The sequence below is a fragment of the Sinocyclocheilus rhinocerous genome, unplaced genomic scaffold (assembly GCF_001515625.1).
Source record: "Sinocyclocheilus rhinocerous isolate Xijiao unplaced genomic scaffold, SAMN03320098_v1.1 scaffold68, whole genome shotgun sequence".
NCBI classification, from domain to species: Eukaryota; Metazoa; Chordata; class Actinopteri; order Cypriniformes; family Cyprinidae; genus Sinocyclocheilus; species Sinocyclocheilus rhinocerous.
Window position 1 is genome coordinate 1,423,910 of NW_015666487.1, and position 22,947 is coordinate 1,446,856.

The 22,947-nt window shown below is 37.9% G+C and overlaps 2 protein-coding genes and 1 pseudogene across 2 annotated transcripts in view; 1 reads left to right on the plus strand and 2 right to left on the minus strand.

Annotated features, from left to right (window-relative positions):
• Positions 1 to 8,399: 8,399 nt before the first annotated feature.
• LOC107732369 (zona pellucida sperm-binding protein 3-like) lies at positions 8,400 to 11,874 on the minus strand (annotated as a pseudogene).
• A 1,389-nt stretch (positions 11,875 to 13,263) lies between these two features.
• On the minus strand, positions 13,264 to 14,959 carry LOC107732399 (14 kDa phosphohistidine phosphatase). The gene is made up of 3 exons (XM_016543719.1): positions 14,737 to 14,959; positions 14,200 to 14,324; positions 13,264 to 13,823 (listed from the first exon to the last, which is right to left on the minus strand). The coding sequence occupies exons 1-3, from the start codon at positions 14,876 to 14,878 to the stop codon at positions 13,743 to 13,745; spliced, it is 348 nt and encodes a 115-aa protein (XP_016399205.1). The 5' UTR covers positions 14,879 to 14,959; the 3' UTR covers positions 13,264 to 13,742.
• A 1,165-nt stretch (positions 14,960 to 16,124) lies between these two features.
• LOC107732370 (E-selectin-like) overlaps positions 16,125 to 22,947 on the plus strand; it is a 27,196-nt gene continuing 20,373 nt past the window's right edge. Inside the window, exons 1-7 of the mRNA XM_016543665.1 lie at positions 16,125 to 16,223; positions 18,703 to 18,760; positions 18,856 to 19,242; positions 19,900 to 20,010; positions 20,103 to 20,294; positions 20,378 to 20,569; positions 22,051 to 22,242. Coding sequence (XP_016399151.1) covers positions 16,125 to 16,223; positions 18,703 to 18,760; positions 18,856 to 19,242; positions 19,900 to 20,010; positions 20,103 to 20,294; positions 20,378 to 20,569; positions 22,051 to 22,242 — 1,231 coding nt within the window. The remainder of the gene's footprint in view (positions 16,224 to 18,702; positions 18,761 to 18,855; positions 19,243 to 19,899; positions 20,011 to 20,102; positions 20,295 to 20,377; positions 20,570 to 22,050; positions 22,243 to 22,947) is intronic.

Below are 22,947 nucleotides of genomic sequence, written 5' to 3' on the forward strand. Positions count from 1 at the left end.
TTGGTTTCAGTTTTGTTTTAGCCTAAATGAATTCGTTTTGGCTTGTCGTTTATATTGCTATTGCTTCTTTAATTCTTGTTCTTTTCTAAATACTGTTAATTGAAAGGATTTGTTGTGGAGTGAGGGGAACTAAAATAGCCTAGCTATGTTTACAGTGTTTATTATAATGTTTGTAAACATTTGACATGAAATGTTAACATGAAATAATAAAATGCGACATGTTTTTTTTTCTTCTAAAAAAACATTTTTTTTTATATGCGTAGCGTATTTTAACCATGCAGCAAACCTTTTTAAATATTTTGATAAATTACTGAAAAAAAAAAACGTACCTATTAAGCTCACGTACCCATTAAGCACACTTCCATTTTTGAGATCAGATTATAAAAAGAAAAAAAAAAGTATTATCCTACTTGATGTCTTAACCAATTGATGTGTTTGTTACTATATACCTCCTGTAATTTCAAGTCAATCAGATCATTGCACACTGAGATATGCTCAGTGTGTTCTCTTTAAGCTCTTCCACACTGAACGTCTATGTAAATACTTCATAAACAGACTTACATATAAACTGATGGTTGTCACTAAGTTAAGTTAATCGATTTTCTATAGATTCTGTCAACTCAAATCTACAGACTGGCTCTGGCCTTTGGCAACTAGCATCAACTTCTCCAGACAGTAAATCTGTGGAAAATCGGGGCAAAAATCATGTAGTGTATTCCAGCCATAAGAGACTATAGATAAGTTGACATCCATTTAAAAAGAGGTTTCATAATGAGGCAAGTTTCTGTGTTCATCCCCATGAATTAAATGTTGTATTGGTGTGTTTTATTTGATTTTCGAATGTTACTTAGCTGAACATGGACTAGTATAGATGTTGCAATGTGCTTAAATGACACTTCATTATGAATATATATAACTGAATGACTTGAATGTCTTGTTGCTTGATTTTAGTGTTCTGTTTTTTTTGTGATTGACTTTGTACCTTCCAAAAAATATTTTTACAATTATTCTTAAAAAAAATTCCTTAAAATAAACAATAATTTTTAATAAAACATGATGTGAGCTTAATGGGAACAGGGGTGTGCTTAAAGGGTACAAACATGTACCCATTAAGCACAGCCAGACTTTTTGAATTTAATGATGTATATCTTAATTGAAATGCTTGTCATTTAAAATAAAATTAAACATTTTTGTGTGAGAGATTAATATTTTATTTTAACAACTTTTTGTACTGAAACCAATATCTTGTGCACTAAAAATGTCTCAATGTAGATTTTGGTGAGCTTAATAGGTACGTTTACCCTAACTGATTGTATTAATCGGTCAAAATTCTTACGGTCGGTTAACGGTTAACCGGTTAAAATGAACATGCCTAATAATAATACTAACCTAATAATAATAATATTTGTAATGATATCGTCAAAGGCATCAGCCACAGGCGATATCTCTGACTATTGTCGATACTATCGTCTATCGGCACAACCTTATAAAGGTGTGCTCACAATTAATGGTTGATGGTGTAAAAATATGTCCAGTGCACTATATAAAAATTAATGTGGTACCTTGCAATGCTGGAAGGTGTCCTTTAGGATGCTGAGAATGCAAGAGGGCAGAGAGCGAATGGCATCAAATGAGACAGACTCTTCACAGGAACAGACATAATGCACACAGCCAGAGAGAGACTCCAGGGTCTGGACCATCATCTGGCAAAAACACAACCGCAGAAATCACTATGACCAGCAAATAAAGAAATTTCATTTCTATTTCAATTGAGCATATTCAAACCTTCAAGATATTTCGCAAAAACACATGCAGCTCTGTGTTCTGACTAGAGAGGCCTCCAATTTGCTTGCTGATTTCTTCCAAAAGACTGGCAAACACTTTTACCACCTGTGGATCGTACATGACAACACATATAAACAGGCTTCCTGTTAAATATTTCAGGCTATATATAGAATATTTTCAGAAGCTTCATTTTACCGGTGTTTATTCACTTTTCAGCTTTAGCTCATGCAACACATAACATAATTCATTACAACTGTGTTGTCTGAAACAACTTTATTCCTTTCAGCTGTTGCATTTAAAAAAAAAAAAAAGTATTATTAATTACAACTAGCGGTGTTATTTTTTTTAAATCATATTATTTCCATTAACAGTGTGTTTTTTTTTAAAACGGTTTCATTATCTTCATGATACCTTGAGTACTCAAGTACTTATTTAAATGAGCTATCAAGTACTCAAATAGAAAAAAATGCTCAGCCCAACTAGAAAACCGACATTTAAATCTCAAAACCACATCTAAATCTCAAACCTTGGGTAAGACAGTGGAGAAACACCCCGTCTCTAATTCAGATAAAGAAAGATGAGGGAGGAACCTGCTTGTGATTATTTGAAGAATATCTGTGGAGATATATATATATAAAAAAAAAAAAGAATCAACAAAGTAGGTAATAAAAATAAAACATTTATTGAGAAAAGCAATGAAAGCTTCCACAATTTAAAAACAGGAGCCTGTTGAAGATAATTTAATTAAATGATCACATGGACTCTTATTTTGCACTTTTGCTTTAACTAACTTGCTTAGAAATCCCTCAAAATTAACTTAGAACAGGTTTATATATATATATATATATATAAGCTTATGTTTGGAGGTCCAGAGATATGCCAGGTCTAGAACAATTTCTTATTAATGACAGGTCAGACTTACTTGTGTGCTTTTCCCAGATGTCAGTGTCATGGTGCATGGCGTTTAAGTGTCAAGGCCAATCTTACTCACTTGGTTACATAAATGACACTAAGGTAGTCTTAAACGATCAAATACATGTGTATGTACATTCATACATTGCCTTGAACTACAAGTGAAATGAATTTGTGAAGGAAGTCAGGAAAGGATATAACTAGTTTGGGCAGGACCGTTTTGAGCTCTTGTTGACAGGTCTCCTGGTTCCACTGAGAGACCTCATCCAAAAGGGTCACTTGAGACATTGTGGTCACGTTTTTTTCAAAACACACCTGCACTGACAACAAAGTTGCAACTTAACTCGATTTTATATATTTACGAAACAAGTAACTCGCCGATAAATCGATGTCCAAACATGGTTTCGTAGTAAAAAGGGAACAGTTTTTTATTCGTTCAATCTGAAGCTAACTCAACTAACTTTAGCTTCATACACATTTTTCAAAACTATTATCTATTTAGAACTTACCGACTCACTCAGAGGGAAACAATAGCGATTAATAAACGCGTTCTTGTGATAATTATGGACAATAATGAGATCCTGTATACGTTACATATTTTGATCTGTTTGAGATCTACACATTCTTCTGGGCGATTTCATTCGTCAGCACTGCATGGGGTTTCTTTAAGAAATCAAAACCTGTTGGTTGACTGTTCTAAGCGATATGTGTTCCTATTTAACGCCACACAATATAAAAATTTCCTCATTACATTTGTATTCGTTTTACGAGTGTCAATAACAGTACAGCGTTTACGAATCCCCCTATAAAAGTGAAATTGGTATCGCTCCCAAGTCCCAATTTCGCGCCGTAGGCGAAGTCCTACGGCACTGGTCCTATTTCCTATTCACAGCGCACTCTACGATGATTGGTCAGAATATTGTATACTTCTTGTATGACGGGAAGTTCGGATAATTTTACTGACTCGGATCTTTGAATCTCGTTCAGCAAAATTAACGAATCCTTTTTCAAATCATTTCGTTCATTTCAGCAGAATATAATTAAAATGTTACATGTTAATATTCAAATTCCCCAACACATGTATTTACGCAAACACTGATCACGTTATATAAACTATGATGCATCCAAGCCCAAATTATAAGAAACAGAAATGATTAATTCATTGCTTAGCTGGCTGTGCAGTCTGTTAGTTCTCCTCCCGAGTCAGCATTCAGCACTCCATCAGTTGTTGCAAATACATTTTTTTTCATTATTATTCAAATATTGTCTAATTGTGTCTTATTTCATATTAAGCTTTTTCTAACTAAACTGGCTTACACTACCGTCTTTAATTATATCTATCTCTGGTGAAAAATATTTTGTATTAGGCATTAAAATTAAGTCAATTACATTTTTGTATTACAGTCATGGCCAAAAGTTTTGGCAGTGACATGCATTTTGTGTTTTGCAAAGTTTGCTGCTTAAGCTGTTGTGGTGTTCATTCACATTGTTTCTAGATTATTGTGTAGAGTGATCGGATGCATTTTAAAGAATTGCTAAAAGCTTCATTGGCCAAAAAAAAATGAACTTTTCACAAAAAAACTAATGTAACTTTTTTGACACATGACACTAAATGACCAGCTAACATTAATTGACTAATCATATCAGCACCACATGAGAAGGTTTGAATGAGTACTAGTCAGGTAAAATTACTATCATACTAATTAGATTGTAAGAGCAGACTGATTGCTATAAAAGGAGGGAAGAAGCGCTTCCAGTCATTGTGTTCTTGTTAGCAATGGTTACCTCCATAGAAACACATGCAGCCACCATCGCTTTGCATCAAAATTCAATTCAAGTTTATTTGTTTAGCGCTTTTCACGATACAAATCGTTGCAAAGCAACTTTACAGCAAATTAAGTTTCTACAATATTTAGTGGTAGCTTATCCCGTATTTTCTAATAATTTTACCAAGAGGCAACATGTATATTGAAAATAGCAGAGGACCTAGGACAGATCCTTGTGGCACTCCATATTTTACTGGTGATAATTGAGATGACTCCCCATTTAAATGAACAAAATGGTAGCGATCGGACAGGTAGGATCTAAACCAGGGCTGCCCAAACTCAGTCCTGGAGGGCCGGTGTCCTGCAGAGTTTAGCTCCAACTTGCCTCAACACACCTGCCTTTAAGTTTCTAGTATGCCTAGTAAGAGCTTGATTAGCTGGTTCAGGTGTGTTTAATTGGGGTTGGCGCTAAACTCTTCAGGACACCGGCCCTCCAGGACCGAGTTTGGACACCCCTGATCTAAACCATCTTAAAGCCTGCCCTTGAATACCTGTATAGTTTTGTAATCGATCTATGAGTATGTCATGATCTATACGTCAAGGACAGACTGAAATTCTGCATGAAGTACAAGGATTGGACAGCAGAAGACTGGTGCAAAGTTATTTTCTCTGATGAAGCTCCCTTCCGACTGTTTGGGACATCTGGAAAATTGATTGTTCGGAGAAGAAAAGGTGAACGCTACCATGGGTCCTGTGTCGTGCCAACAGTGAAGCATCCTGAGACCATCCGTGTGTGGGGTTGCTTTTCAACCAAGGGAGTGGGCTCTCTCATAATTCTGCCCAAAAACACTGCCATGAATAAAGAATGGTATCAAAACGTCCTGCAAGAGCCACTTCTTCCAACGATCCATGAGCAATTTGGTGATGATCTGTGCATTTTCCAGCATGATGGAGCTCCATGTCACAAAGCAAGAGTGATAAAGTGGCTCGAAGATCATTACATTTAAATTTTGGATCCGTGGCCAGGCAACTCCCCGGATCTCAATCCCACAGAGAACCTGTGGTCAGTCCTCAAAAGGCGAGTGGACAAGCAGAAGTCCACAAATTGTGATCAACTCCGAGAACTAATAAGGCAAGCATGGATCGCCATCAGTCAGGATTTGGCCTTGTCTCCTAACCAAAGATCACAAGATCACAAAAGGAAATCACTTCAGTGAAGTGACCATCGCATGTTCCCTTCACTAACGGACTTCTGGAAGGGCCCTTCAAGAAGGGATTCAATTGTTCACTTTCATTTGGAACATCTCTACAAATGGCATCCCCTTCCCAAAGTTCCCTTCAAGGGAGCAAAAAAGCCGTTTGGAATACGCCCAAGGTTATGCAGTCTGTAGCCTAGCAGAAACAGAAATGATTAATTCACCTTCGGGTTCAAGTCGTTCCTTCTTTTGTAATGTGACAGCTTCCCGGATCAGTATCTTCTTGTAATGTTGTTATATTTAGGAATTATCAAAGTGATTTTCCCCATCACACAGACAAAGTTTTAAGCATCAATCAGCTGTTATACCACATTCAATGTTATGGAAAAGAACCATTACAGAAATTCACAAATTTATAAATTGTAAGAAATAAAAAGCTCAAATAAAATTTGAGACAAGAAACATTACGTAGCCTAACCACAAGAATAAAGAAACAACGACGCACTTGTTTGTAAGGATGGTTGGAAATTATTAACCAATTTCTGTATCCACTGCTGCCGTCACGTCACATGATAAAAGAACAAACGACTTGGACTTATAATACTCGGGGAAACTAACTAATAATTTCTCTTTCCAGACTACATAGCCTATAGTCTATGGGGCTGTCACGTGATGAATAAAAGACTCAAACCCGAAGACTCAGGAAGTGAACTAATTATTTCTGTTTCTTGTACAGAACCTATTGGATGTTGATCATACAGTCAACACGAAATGAACGAATTTCTCACTGAGACAACTCGTCGTTCCGCATTCAGGCAGGCTCAGGTAACCACACTTCTCAAAAAACCTACAATAGACACCTACAACAGGCCAGCTATACAGGCCTGTGTCTCTCCTCCCTTTCATTGCAAAATCAAAATGTGTTGTGTTCAACCAAACTTCCTCTTTCCTTTCACAGAACAACCTGCTGGACGATAACCAATCTGGATTTAAAAGTGGCCATTCAACTGAAACCCCCTTGCTGTCAGTCACTGAATCACTATGGATTGCAAGAGCTGAGTCCAAATCATAAGTTCTCATTCTGCGAGATTTATCTAATGCTTTTGGTACTGTTAATCATCAAATCCTTCTGTCCACCCTCTCATCACTAAGCATCACCGGAAATGCACTTCTCTGGTTTAAGTCTTACCTCAAGGTAGGTCCTTCAGAGTTGCTTGGGGAGGAGAGAATCAGTTCTTGGACCGCTCATTTTCTCTATATACACTACATCACTGGGACCCATCATGCAGGCACATGTTTTTTTTCTACTACTGCTATCCTGATGACATGCAGCTCTACCTCTTATTTCAACCAGATGATCCAACAGTACCTTCACGGATCTCAGACACCCTGACGGACATCTCGGCATGGATAAAAGAACATCACCTGTAGCTCAACCTGGCAAAGACCGAGCTTATCATTTTCCCAGCCTCCCCATCAGTACAGTTTACCATCCAGCTAGGCTCATCAATGATAATCCCATCATGATTGGCCAGGAAACTTGGTGTTATCCCTGATGATCTGCTGACCTTTAAAGATCATATTGCAAAAACAACACAATCATGCAGGTTTGCACTAAACAACATTAGAAAGATTAGGCCCTTCCTAACAGAATATGCAACACAGCCTTGTCATTAGGCTGAACTATTGCAATGTTCTTCTGGCTAGACTTCCATCATGTGCAATCAGTCCTCTGCAAATGATTCAAAATGCAGCTGCGCATCTTGTTATTGAACCTTAGACAGGCCATGTCACACAGCTTCTCATCTCTCTGTACTGGCCTCCAGCCATGGCTCGCATCTAGTTCAAGTTGTTGGAGCTTGATGACAGAACAGCCACAGGCTCCACACCCTACTACCTCCACTCGCTCTTACTGACTGCTTAAGCCTGCAGTCAGTAAATGAGTGACGCGCCTTGTGGTCCCAGCACAAGGCACAAAATCTCTCTCAAGGTCGTTTTCTTTCATAGTTTCTTACTGGTGGAATGACCTATACCCAGCTCTACCCAAAAAAAATGAACCACTCAGAAATTAAGAAACTGAAAACTCATCTCTTCCATGAGCACCTATAAAAAAAATAAAAACTTCACATTTTCCATGTCCTCATTTTTCCCTTAATGTCCTCCTGTCCTTGCTTTTGTTTTGAACGGTGATTAAAAACTTGTATAACAGGCACTTGTCATGTATACTGCCATCTTATGATGAATCACTTGTTTTCCTCAACTGCAAGTCACTTTGGATAAAAGCATCTTCCAAATGAATAAATGTAAACTCAAACATGTAAACTAAGATTTTAGTATTGCCCATGTGTCAGCAGAAGCTAGTGAACCCAATAGAAACTAGCCTTCAGCCAGAATTGGGGGGGGGGGGGGGGGGGGGTTTAAGGGCCTTAGAAAATACACAGTAATCACACAAAATACAAGGGGGTTAAGTGACTTCATGGTTCTAACCCATTTAAAAAAACAATTAATGGCACCACCACCACACACACACCATTAGTACTTAAAGCTTTATTTAAAAGAAATCAAAAATCACATGTTTGGCTTGATGTTGGTTCTCCCAGACCTGGAGAGGACCAACTTGGGCTCTTCCCTCCCACTGGAAACTTGTAGCAAAATGGAGGAAACCAGTCAACAGCCAGGATAAACCTTCAAATTTGGTGTTCAATCACATGCAAAGTGTACCTGGAACTTTCAACACACCATCAGTCCTCAATCCACAGCTTGTGTCACAGCAGCCACACACCTCCATCAGAAGATACCCATCTAAAAACAAATTTGTCTAGAGGATGCATTTACACAGTAGAGCTGCATCATGCACCCAGACTCATCCATTTGCTCTAAAAGAACAAGCCTTATGATTTATATCAACCTGCACCATAGCTGCACTTGCTTTTAGAAGACAAGTGATGTAAATCTGCAAAGACAGGCCACTTATTATATGCAACAAACTTCAAAAGCACTTGAAAAACACCGCACAAATACATACAGCACCACTGTTTTCTTGTTGGAACCTAAAGGCCTCCAACTGAAACTGGAGTTCGTCATCTTGCACTCTGGGCAGAAAGTTGGACATGGTGCCTGCATAATTTGCATCAGTCAAGCAACTGAAACAAAAGTGGTTTCATGAGAACCTTGATTTCCACACTTGTATGAGAACTCCATAGATGTTCTTACCCATGATTTCCAATAAATGAATACATGGGAGCAGAGTTCACATCAGGGCCTGTAGTGGCAACACAGTTGTCCACAAATATATGAAGGGGAACATGGTTGTACTGTTTCACAGATGCCTGAATATTTAAGATATCACCCAGAAAGAAAACATTTGAAGGCCTTTCAAACATCCAGTCATCTTTGAGGTGAAGAAAAACACACACCTCAAAATTAGAATATCATGAAAAAGGTCAATATTTTTTGTCACTCATTTCAGAAAGTGAAACCCATATATTATATAGATTCATTACACAGAGTGAAATATTTCAAGCCTTTATTTCTTAATTTTGATGATTAAGGCTTACAGATAATGAAAACCCACAATTCAGGGTCTCAGAAAATTAGAATATTGTGAAAAATATCAATATTGGAAAGTAATGGTGTCACACCCTAATCAGCTAATTACCTCAAAACACCTGCAAAGGTTTCCTGAGCCTTTAAATGGTCTCTCAGTCTGGGTCAGTAGGCTACACAATCATGGGGAAGACTGCTGACTTGACAGATGTCCAGAAGACAGTCATTGACACCCTCCACAAGGAGGGTAAGCCACAAAAGTTCAAAGAAGCTGGTTGTTCACAGAGTGCTGTATCCAAGCATATTCATAGAAAGTTGAGTGGAAGGAAAAAGTGTGGTAGGAAAAGGTGCACCAGCAAAAGGGATAACCGCAGCCTTGAGAGGATTGTCAGGCAAAATCCATTCAAGAATTTGGGGGAGCTTCACAAGGAGTGATGTTAATGCATTAACTAAGGTTAACTAATGAGGTCTTATTGTAAAGTGATACCTATTGGTCTTTATAGTTCTTTTGCACTTTAATCTGTGTAAAACTTTTAACTTTATACATTTTTCTGTATTGCTTTATTGCATTTAAATGTTCAGTTATTTTTGTTATAAGAAAAATGTTATTAAACCTGTTATACTGTATTATGACAGTACTTTTTTAAACTAAATTTCAATACCGTGATAATACCGCATACCGTGATAAAAGCATCAGCAATTAATTGCAACATGAAAATTTGATACCGGCATATCCCTAGATGAGTGTAATGAACGTAATCCAGACATACAGGTACATCTAAGAAAAATTTGAATATCATGAAAAAGGTCAATATTTTTTGTCACTCATTTCAGAAAGTGAAACCCATATATTATATAGATTCATTACACATAGAGTGAAATATTTCAAGCCTTTATTTCTTGAAATTTTGATGATTATGGCTTACAGATAATGAAAACCCACAATTCAGTGTCTCAGAAAATTAGAATATTGTGAAAAAGTTCAATATTGGAAAGTCATGGTGTCACACTCTAATCAGCTAATTACCTCAAAACACCTGCAAAGGTTTCCTGAGCCTTTAAATGGTGTCTCAGTCTGGGTCAGTAGGCTACACAATCATGGGGAAGACTGCTGACTTGACAGATGTCCAGAAGACAGTCATTGGCACCCTCCACAAGGAGGGTAAGCCACAAAAGTGCATTGCTAAAGAAGCTGGTTGTTCACAGAGTGCTGTATCCAAGCATATTCATAGAAAGTTGAGTGGAAGGAAAATGTGGTAGGAAAAGGTGCACCAGCAAAAGGGATAACCGCAGCCTTGAGAGGATTGTCAGGCAAAATCCATTCAAGAATTTGGGGGAGCTTCACAAGGAGTGCACTGAGTCTGGTGTCAGCGCATCAAGAGCTACTACGCACAGACGAATCCTAGACATGGGCTACAAATGTCGCATTCCTCGTGTCAAGCCACTCCTGAACCAGAGACAACGTCAGAAGCGTCTTACCTGGGCTGTGGAGAAAAAGAACTGGACTGTTGCTCAGTGGTCCAAAGTCCTCTTTTCAGATGAAAGTAAATTTTGCATTTCATTTGGAAATCAAGGTCCCAGAGTCTGGAGGAAGAGTGGAGAGGCACAGAAACCATGTTGCTTGAAGTCCAGTGTGAAGTTTCCACAGTCAGTGATGATTTGGGCTGCCATGTCATCTGCTGGTGTTGGTCCACTGTGTTTTCTGAAGTCCACAGTCAACGCAGCCATCTACCAGGAAATTTTAGAGCACTTCATGCTTCCATCTGCTGACAAGCTTTATGGAGATGCTGATTTCATTTTCCAGCAGGACTTGGCACCTACCCACACTGCCAAAGGTACCAAAAGCTGGTTAAATGACCATGGTGTTACTGTGCTTGATTGGCCAGCAAACTCGCCTGACCTGAACCCCATAGAGAATCTATGGGGTATTGTCAAGAGGAAGATGAGAGACACCAGACCCAACAATGCAGATGACCTGAAGGCCGCCATCAAAGGCAGGACTTTGGCAATGAGCAAATTCACAACATGGTTAAAAGCCAGAATACACACCAAAAGCTGACTACCACACTTCTGAAGTTCAGATTGAAAGATCAGAACTCTGGCAGCTGCATCCGAATTCACTACACCGCAGCCCCCTAGAGATAGAGAGGGCTCAAGCAGCTGGCCAGTACCAAAGAAGTCCTGCTTCACTTCCACATGCACCCCATTTTCCCAACACTGGACAGCTACACTGCCGGAAAGTTGAGGCTGCTGCAACTCAAAGTTAAAATCCGGCTGTACTGGCTCTTCTGGGACCTTTGGGAACTTCCAGGTCAGCTCCCTGACAGGGCCCAGCAATTATTGTTTGGACTGAATACTTGAAGGTGCCAGATCTGTAGTAAGTGGGGCCAGCTGGGGCCTCTGAGATTGAACTTCATAAGGACCTTGGATTGGATCCCACTGCTCCTTAAGCAGAGAATCAACCCTTTGAGGTTCTTCCGTCAGCACCCGGGGGCGTTGGTCTGGCACTGTACACATGATCAAATGCAGCCAGCACTAAAAGCCCAAGCACACATTGCCTAAGCCCCATTACCACAGCCACCATCTTACCACACAGCCACACTGCAGTAAGGTGTTGTAGCACTATTTTATAGTGTCATGAATACTATCCCCGCCCACCCCCAAACAAGCTTAATTGCTCTGTGGACCATCCTAATCACAGAATCAATGCCTCAGCTGCACTGAAGTTCACTCATCACACCCCGAAAACAAAGCAAATGTAAATTAAAAAACAAAGGAAACATTTTAGTGCTTCTGTTGCTTTTATTTTAAGATATACAGTTTTTGACCTAAGTTTTTGATAGTTATCTTGGGGATAGAGATATCATTAATATTTCTTACATTGTTAATGTCTGATGTGCTCTTGTCTCCACCACAATACGTTACTTTGAATGCACATCTTCAACTTCCTCATAATCATATATTTATTTGTAATGAAGACTGATTGACTACATTTAGATGAATGAAAATAATCCAGTGGTTCCTGTAAGTGAGTGCAGGAACAGGGGCTGCACATTCCTAAACTGATCAAATTACCAAAATACTGTCTGGAGATCATACAGTGGCTACCAATATTGTGTTTAACTATATGCCACACCTCTCTACTTCAAAGTGACACTTTCAGATTTTTCTGAAAATCCTTGACGGTAAGTGCAAACACATGCGCCAGCCACATGCTAAGGGAAACAAAAGCCTATTAACAGAAGACTATGATGGCGATAACATCTACAGGAACTTCCAAATACAGCCCCATTATGTTCAAATAGACTCTAAACATGTCACAGGAAGATGGGAATTTCACAGGGAAAATAAATCGCAATTAATCACAGCACTTTACCTTGTTCAGCCTTAATACATAAGTTTTGTTCTAAATAAAAAAGAATACCTTGAATTTAAATGAATAACGCTGTGGCATTGACACTGTAAAATGATATCAAACCTTTTTTCCTTTTTGAGAAGGCCTCTGCTAAAAAAACAAAACACTTGGCACTGGCACCTTTTAGGATAACTTTAATTGAACAATGAATACACTATTTAGTGTAAAAATAGTCTTGCTGTGCAAGCTCTCTCGTTTAACCTCTTAATGGTAATGGACAATGAGGGTCATATTCAGGGTCTCAGGGTAGGCTAGAGGAAACCGGTAAAGGTTTCAACTTAAGAAACAGGATGGGAAAATCACTTATGTTCAAAACACATGCCATCTATAAAATAAGATCCATTAAGGGTTCTACTGAAAATCACACTATAACTATATAAATGTAAGACTTCACACAATAATGGGTCTTTACAATTTAATTGTAATGATGAAAACAGAGCGATTGAGTCAGTAAAATGTTTTCTCACCAAATATGAATCCATACACTGAATGCTTGTATCTCAATGCCAAATATCTCAATGAATTCCAGTAGCAAATTAGACATATGATGAATCATACAGAAAAATCACTTATGTTCAAAACACATGCCATCTATAAAATAAGATCCATGAAGGGTTCTACTGAAAATCACACTATACACACTATAACTATATAAATGTAAGACTTCACACAATAATGGGTCTTTACAATTTAATTGTAATGATGAAAACAGAGCGATTGAGTCAGTAAAATGTTTTCTCACCAAATATGAATCCATACACTGAATGCTTGTATCTCAATGCCAAATATCTCAATGAATTCCAGTAGCAAATTAGACATATGATGAATCATACAGACACTCTTTTATCTGTCCCTGATCTCTACACAGACACATTCCGTGATGGAGACAGGAGACTGGATATGTTTATCACTCTGCAAAACACATGCAGAGTTCCTGTGCAGGTTAGACCTCGCTATCAAGGTCAGTAATCTAACCTCAACTTTGACACTGCTGACAGACCAGTGAGTGAACATTTATTTAATTTTATCCAAATGAAAATGAGGTATAGCTGAAGTGTTATCAAATTGTATACTTTCACAAAATGTTCATGCCCATGAATTTAGAGTGATCAATTTAGACTTTTATTCCATAGTGATTTCATAGTCTTTGAAGACAGATTTGAGCTTTTCCACTGTGAGAGCATGGTCAGCCTTCCCATATCCCTAGAAAAAGAAAAGAAATGTGAGATAATCTCTTTAAAAGCAGGCTTTGACTCAAAACACCAAGAACATCTCTAACAAATAACATTTGTATGAAAGATATGAAAGGCCAACACTTGTTTTAATGCACTGCGGGTTTCTTCACTTTACATATCCGGTCTATTTTATGCATATTAAAGGGTCTCCTTATAATTATGAGATGTGATCTGATCTCGTATGAAATTTATTTGAAATAAAGAAAGATAAATATCTGAATAGTAGGCCTACTTCTACCTTTTGTGCCTCTATGATACTGTAGTTGTTGCAGGTGCCCATGTAACCCCTGCTGTAACTTTATGTCACAATATTAAGTGGTTGTTATAATGGTTAAGGGTGTTACCGTAGACTCTCCAAACACCCGAAGTTTCTTTTCTGTGTTGTTGTGCTCAATCTTGCCACCACCAAGACAACTACACTCCAGTCCCAAAGCCTCCATAGCAGGATTCACTTTTTCAAATATGTGATCTAAATAAAAAAGTTGAGTGATGTAATGAACCATTCCAGAAGTGATCATGATCATGTTTATTCTGAGATCTGCTGTAAGTTTCAGTCTGGTGAGACTGACAACAGTTAAACACACCAACAAAACACATTCCTACAGCGGCTAGTACTATATCTTCTTCAAAACTTAGCATGTCAATCAAGCCTCAAAATTAATTCAATGATACCTGTCAATCATTTATACTGACGTTTTTTTATATTGACACGTTACTAGATGTTTCCCTCAATGCCCACAAACAGTGATGAACAGAGTGGTCAATGGATGTAACCAGTTGATTTATAAATACTGCTGAGCTGGCTGAGAAGGATAAAGTTAACTCGCTGGCTTGCAGAAACAGACAGTCGCGCTATTGCACTTGCAAGCGTGCACACTTACTGTGGTACTCTGCAGTTTTAGTTCCCCTCACTATCACTTTTTGTTCCGTTCCACCTTTAACCTTTATGTTCACTAATATGTATTTAAACTTTCCCTCCGGATCAATGTCGACATCGGGCACTTTGCTCAGAGCGTCTGCCATCTTCGCTGTGGCAGCTGCAGGCAACAGTCAAACGAACCTTATACAGTCATCACGCGCGCCGGTATGCTATATCAACAGATTCCAAACCGGAAATACGTAATAAAAATAACACGAAGATAAATGTAAATTAGAACGAATGAGTGAATTAATGGATTAATATTGGTAGAAACTTAACTGTAAATGTTTTTGAAGAAAGGGGCAGAATCTATCAATGGAGTAAATTAATTAGTACAAAATATAAATTCAGACATGTTTTTATTATTGTTGTTGTCTGGTTCTTCATACAGTTTACGTCAAGCTTGAAAAAAATTAAAAGTAGCTTGTCAGTGTGACTTTGTGCCTGTTATCTCCCTCTCACAACCTCTTCCTTTCTACAGACCTGCCGACTTTCCCTCCAGGCCCACATCAGCATAGATAATTATGAGATGTGATCTGATCTCGTATGAAATTTATTTGAAATAAAGAAAGATAAATATCTGAATAGTAGGCCTACTTCTACCTTTTGTGCCTCTATGATACTGTAGTTGTTGCAGGTGCCCATGTAACCCCTGCTGTAACTTTATGTCACAATATTAAGTGGTTGTTATAATGGTTAAGGGTGTTACCGTAGACTCTCCAAACACCCGAAGTTTCTTTTCTGTGTTGTTGTGGTCAATCTTGCCACCACCAAGACAACTACACTCCAGTCCCAAAGCCTCCATAGCAGGATTCACTTTTTCAAATATGTGATCTAAATAAAAAAGTTGAGTGATGTAATGAACCATTCCAGAAGTGATCATGATCATGTTTATTCTGAGATCTGCTGTAAGTTTCAGTCTGGTGAGACTGACAACAGTTAAACACACCAACAAAACACATTCCTACAGCGGCTAGTACTATATCTTCTTCAAAACTTAGCATGTCAATCAAGCCTCAAAATTAATTCAATGATACCTGTCAATCATTTATACTGACGTTTTTTTATATTGACACGTTACTAGATGTTTCCCTCAATGCCCACAAACAGTGATGAACAGAGTGGTCAATGGATGTAACCAGTTGATTTATAAATACTGCTGAGCTGGCTGAGAAGGATAAAGTTAACTCGCTGGCTTGCAGAAACAGACAGTCGCGCTATTGCACTTGCAAGCGTGCACACTTACTGTGGTACTCTGCAGTTTTAGTTCCCCTCACTATCACTTTTTGTTCCGTTCCACCTTTAACCTTTATGTTCACTAATATGTATTTAAACTTTCCCTCCGGATCAATGTCGACATCGGGCACTTTGCTCAGAGCGTCTGCCATCTTCGCTGTGGCAGCTGCAGGCAACAGTCAAACGAACCTTATACAGTCATCACGCGCGCCGGTATGCTATATCAACAGATTCCAAACCGGAAATACGTAATAAAAATAACACGAAGATAAATGTAAATTAGAACGAATGAGTGAATTAATGGATTAATATTGGTAGAAACTTAACTGTAAATGTTTTTGAAGAAAGGGGCAGAATCTATCAATGGAGTAAATTAATTAGTACAAAATATAAATTCAGACATGTTTTTATTATTGTTGTTGTCTGGTTCTTCATACAGTTTACGTCAAGCTTGAAAAAAATTAAAAGTAGCTTGTCAGTGTGACTTTGTGCCTGTTATCTCCCTCTCACAACCTCTTCCTTTCTACAGACCTGCCGACTTTCCCTCCAGGCCCACATCAGCATAGCTACTGTATCTAATTAAAAATAGGCCTAATTCCTGTGTTTCTTGTTTTAGGAAATGTTTCCATGTTGTTCATCTAGAATAAAAATAAATAAATAAAAAATCCCAAATGAATGCCATAAAAGATGAATGAAAGAGGATCATCTTGGAGTAACCAGGACGTTGTGCATTTTCACCAACACCAAAAATGTCTGTCTGATTGTTTGTTTTGTATGACTTGTTATTGTTATATGAAGTTTATTTAAGCTTTGATGTTATCAATTTAACAATTATTGCTACTTTTCTATTGCCTTTTATGTAGAGATTTTATTGCTTAAACCATGACCCAGACTTTCAATCATAAACTGAAAACTGAACTGAATCTATCATAAGCCTAATATCATCATAAAAATGTTTATTAGCCTACATTTTAAAAACTGTGATAATCCAAAGCACAATCATTAACCTTTCAAGTATTTATTGCGAAAATGTTTTTTATTTGCAACTGTCCCTTAGTTGTGACATAATTTCTATCAGATACATTTGCCCAAATAAAACGATAAATATCACATGTAGAATAACACTTTTTTTTATATAGTGCAGCTTTTCCTAGCAAGCTGTACTTTTGAAACATAGAAAGTCAGACTTTTTTTTCAAATATTTTTTAAATGTTATTTGCATCATCACCATTTCCACATGTACCATTTTAATTAATTCATTCTGCTTCTAGCCCAGTCTAAGATGTGATAACTATATCATTGTAAATAAATTCATCCACTCTGATCATTCAGGTGAATAAAAAGAATAGAAACAATCATCCTTCATTGGAGATGTTTATATCAGATTTGTTTTTAAATGGATATGTTTGAATGAGTTTTTTTATCAATTAGATAAGTTAACTCTCACAAATTATTTTGACACACATTTATTATTATTCTTTTCTCTTCTTTGCTTACTAGTAATTTTCCGGTGCCCTCATGGCAGCTATTTCTGTACACATTAAATACACATTATATACACATTATATTTCAAACACATTAAACAGAGTGGCATCCAAAAAGGGTCAAGTCACACAGAAATAAAGCTACAAAAACTCAAACTTCAAAACGAGAAACCTCTGGGGATCTTAAGTACAATAACAGCTTTTAAACAAAGAAAATTTGAAACAGGCCAGATAGGTTTAATTACTAAGCAAATATGTCTCACTTTCACATACAATTATTCCTGTCTTACTTTTGATTTTTACTTAAACTGAATTGTAAATATTCGTATGGGTGTTCCTTGTAATAAGTGTTATTATTATTGTTATTTTTACTTTTGCATGATCAGTTTGTAAAATTAATTCATTGTCTTAAAATGTTATGGTATATTTTCCATGTCATTTGCAACACAGAGTAGAAAAAGTCACCATTAATTGTATTTCCAAGTAACTGGGAAGATACAGTAAAGGCACCAATGGAATATTACTGGCAACAATTCCTAGTGATTCCCCTCTCGACCCATTATATCCTTTTTTCCTTTACAAACAGAGCTGAAAATATTCAGGAAATGTGAGTGTTTCTGCCATTAGATCTCCCTGTTGATTACTTTTTCACACCAAAAAGTGAAAGTTGTAATTGTATACACACAAAAAATAAATAAATACATTTTATACCATTTAAAAAAAAATCATCATGAAAGTGTTATTTCTATTTCTGAATATACTGAGAAAATATGCATTCCTCCTGCTATGGCCATATCAGCACTAAAAGCTCTACAGTATTTCCTGAGAGGTCACTTCCTAGCAAACTAACGCCTTGAGAGTGTAAAAAAGAGAAAGTGTTTCCTCCTTGAGTTAGAGAGGGGTATTTCCACAAATTAGAATTCCATTGCTTTTGCTGGCTGATGTCGCACGTGGATCCGGGAAGGGAAGTTCTGAACCATAGCTGCATGAGCTCCTTTATAAATACCCCAACAGAGCGATTACCAGACCAGATTCTCAAATCAGAACCATCATATTAGTAGAGAAGTCCAGAGACGACCATTAAGAGGACCATTTCATAGCTGTACAGCTGACAATGGTACGTAAAGCATTTAAATTATGCATTTCTATAATTTTAGTATCAATAACTATTATGTTCATACAGTTGATATAATTCTTTAATTTTGCAGGGTATCTTCAACAAAGTATCATTGCAATTTTTGGCTTCCCTTGTTCTTATTTCTTCAGGTAAGAAAGCAAACCGTACTAGTGTAAAATCTCAACTGAGTATATACAACCTCTAAACATAGTTTACTCAAAGTTGCAATGGTTTAATTCTGCAGTGCTAAACTTATGGAGAGGCACTGAAGGCTGGTCATACAATTCCTCAACGTTCACTATGAACTGGGAATCTGCCAGACACTGGTGCAGGCAGCATTACACAGACATGGTAGCCATCCAGAACAAAGAAGAGATTTATCACCTCAACAGTATCCTTCCAAAAGTCAGAGGATATTACTGGATTGGCATTCGTAAAATTAATGGCAGTTGGACCTGGGTGGGAACTAATAAGACACTTACCAAGGAAGCCGAGAACTGGGCAGATAAGGAGCCCAATAATGGAGGGAATAATGAAGACTGTGTGGAAATATACATTAAAAGAGGGAAAGATGAAGGCAAATGGAATGATGAATCCTGCTTGAAGAAGAAGACTGCACTCTGCTACACGGGTAGGTAGTCTTTATGCAATTCTAAAGTTTTTCAAGGCAGGAGTTCACAAACTTTGGGGGGCTAGGGACCCCATACAGGGGAGAAAACATTTCCAAGGATCGCCTCATAATTATAACAGTGTTTAAGCATATGCATACTACAATTTGCACTCTTAGATGACTTTTTTTTTTTCTGTTTTAATTTTTCTGGATTTTTCTTTAATGGGTAAATTAAACTGTCGTAATCAAAAAGCATATTTGATGAGATTTCATTAACTGAATAATAAAACTTTAATGTAACAACAATTTATCAACTTTTATTTTATAACTTATTTAACTATTGCTTAATTTTTTGTCAAACAAAGTGGCGCATAACAGAGCTTTACTGTTAAAATTAGGCTGCTTTTGATTTATTCATCCATGTTTTGCCAAATTCCATAACATTCCCGCATTACAAAATCAATTACATTTTATGACCACATTTTCCCTATTGTGGAAATCATATGGCCCTAATATTATTTTGTGGACCCCCTGGCAATGGGTTGTAAGGTCTTCCAACCTATGCATTTTTCAATTTAAATGAAAGAAAGGTCATTCTGCTCTATTCATTGAATAAACACATTCATTAATGTAATGTAATGTAATGTAATAAGTAATTATCCATTTTTTCTTTCTCAGCATCCTGCAAAGACAACTCCTGTGTCAGTGGTCAAGGAGAGTGTGTCGAAACCATAAACAGCCATAAATGCTCATGCTTTGGGGGTTTCTATGGAGAGCGATGTGAACATGGTGGGTAATATTTCTCTAGATACTGGTAATATATCTATGTTAAAAATGAAACGTGTGAAATGTAACCATGTTACCTGTTTTCTGATTTTCAGTTGTAAAATGCAAACCAGAGGATGTCACCTCACCAGATCATGCTAGTGTCCACTGCTCTCATCCTCATGGAAATTTCTCATATGACTCTCAGTGTGAATACTCCTGTGAAGAAGGTTATGAACTAAAGGGTTCCAGTACGACAAGATGCACTTCTACCACAGAGTGGTCAAGCAAACCACCAACCTGTGAACGTGAGTTGAATTTACGCTGAGGAACATTTACAGATGCTGTTCAAGGACACTTTCCTTTGACATGTCTGTGAATCTTTTTGCAGTTGTTCAATGTCCAGAGCTGATCAATCCACAGGATGGCAAAATGCACTGCCAACATCCTATTGGCCGGTTCAGCTATCAATCCACCTGTGAGTTTATGTGTGAAGAAGGATACACGCTCCGAGACTTCAGCTCCTCTACACTGTTCTGTAGGGCAACGGGACGCTGGAATCATTCACAACCCACTTGTGAAAGTAAGACGGGTCTAAATTAACTTAAAACTTTTATTACAATAGTCCAGCAGTAGTTCTGCTCTTTGCTCTTTAACATCTCTGCTCTTAGAGTTTAATGATGATCCCCTTTTTCTTATTTTCAGTTATAAAATGCAAATCAGAGGATGTCACCTCACCAGATCATGCTAGTGTACACTGCTCTCATCCTTACGGAAATTTCTCATATGACTCTCAGTGTGAATACTCCTGTGAAGAAGGTTATGAACTACATGGTTCCAGTACGACAAGATGCACTTCTACCACAGAGTGGTCAAGCAAACCACCAACCTGTGAACGTGAGTTGAATTTGCATTGTAAAATAAAAATGACTCATTTGATCAGATGCTTTTAAAAACACTTTGACTTTTTTGCAGTTGTTCAATGTCCAGAGCTGATCAAACCACAGAAGGGCCAAATGCAGTGTCAGCATCCAAAAGGCATCTTCAGCTATCAATCCACCTGTGAGTTTATGTGTGAAGAAGGATACACACTGCAAGACTCCAGCTCCTCTACACTGTTCTGTGGGGCAACGGGACGCTGGAATGATTCACAACCCACTTGTGAAAGTAAGACGGGTTTAAATTTACTTAGAAAAACCTTTATTACAATAGTTCAGCAGTAGTTCTGCTCTTTGCTCTTTAACATCTCTGCTCATGAACTACATGGTTCCAGTACGACAAGATGCACTTCTACCACAGAGTGGTCAAGCAAACCACCAACCTGTGAACGTGAGTTGAATTTGCATTGTAAAATAAAAATGACTCATTTGATCAGATGCTTTTAAAAACACTTTGACTTTTTTGCAGTTGTTCAATGTCCAGAGCTGATCAAACCACAGAAGGGCCAAATGCAGTGTCAGCATCCAAAAGGCATCTTCAGCTATCAATCCACCTGTGAGTTTATGTGTGAAGAAGGATACACACTGCAAGACTCCAGCTCCTCTACACTGTTCTGTGGGGCAACGGGACGCTGGAATGATTCACAACCCACTTGTGAAAGTAAGACGGGTTTAAATTTACTTAGAACATTTTTTTATTACAATAGTTATACAATATCTCTGCTTTTGGAGTTTAAAATTTACATTGTAAAAAAAAAATGAGACATTTGATCAGATGCTTTTTAAAACACTTTGACATCTTTTTGCAGTTGTTCAATGTCCAGAGCTGATCAAACCACAGAAGGGCCAAATGCAGTGTCTCCATTCAATGGACATCTTCAGCTATCAATCCACCTGTGAGTTTATGTGTGAAGAAGGATACACGCTGCGAGACTCCAGCTCCTCTACACTGTTCTGTGGGGCAACGGGACACTGGAATGATTCACAACCCACTTGTGAAAGTAAGACGGGTTTAAATTTACTTAGAAAAACCTTTATTACAATAGTTCAGCAGTAGTTCTGCTCTTTGCTCTTTAACATCTCTGCTCTTGGAGTTTAATGATGATTCTCTTTTTCTGATTTTCAGTTATAAAATGCAAACCAGAGGACGTCACCTCACCAGATCATGCTAGTGTCCACTGCTCTCATCCTCATGAAAATTTCTCATATGACTCTGAGTGTGAATATTCCTGTGAAGAAGGTTATGAACTAAAGGGTTCCAGTACGACAAGATGCACTTCTACCACAGAGTGGTCAAGCAAACCACCAACCTGTGAACGTGAGTAGCATTTATATTATGCAAACAAAAAGACATCTGATGAATATTTTGCAATCGCTCCTTTGAAAAAAACTCTCATGAAAACTGTCTGATCTGTTCATAAATTTCCCCCTTTCCTCACAGTTATTCACTGCCCAGCCCTCCCAGCCCTTGTCAATGGAGAGCTGAGCTGCACTTCCAGCTTTAAATATGGGAGCAAATGCAGCTTCAGTAGCTTCAGTTGATTTCACCTCCAGGGAGCTTCAGAAATCAGCTGTACAAAAGCAGCAAGGTGGAGTCAGGAACCACCTCGCTGTGAAGGTAATCAATAAACTTTTTCCTAATTTATGAATTTACAGGTTAATTTATTGTATTTCAAAAAATAAGTTAGCCTAAGTGAATTTTATCATACTAAACACTTTGTCTTTTTTCAACTTTGTAGCAGTGCTCTGCCCACAGCTTTCTGAGCCTATCAACGGGCATATGAACTGCTCATCTGAAGAACCCACCTTTGGCACCTTCTGCATCTTCAGCTGTTATGAAGGCCACCAACTTGAAGACCAGAGTAAAGAGATAGTGATGTGCAACTACAATGGGAGCTGGTCAGGGGAAGTGGCGGTGTGTCAAGGTAAACAGCTGTTTACCATTTGGTTGATGAAGTGAGAAAGACATTCTAGTGCAGGGGTGGCGAACTCCGGTCCTGGAGAGCCGCAGCCCTGCAGAGTT

Bases quoted from the DNA above. Each gene is read 5' to 3' on its own strand.
- LOC107732399 (XM_016543719.1), bottom strand. From the start codon at position 14,878: ATGGCAGACGCTCTGAGCAAAGTGCCCGATGTCGACATTGATCCGGAG. The intron at 14,325-14,736 runs GTAAGTGTGCAC...TTTTTTATTTAG, and splicing joins TAAAACTGCAGAGTACCACA to ATCACATATTTGAAAAAGTG. The intron at 13,824-14,199 runs GTAACACCCTTA...TTCTTTTTCTAG, and splicing joins GGGTGTTTGGAGAGTCTACG to GGATATGGGAAGGCTGACCA.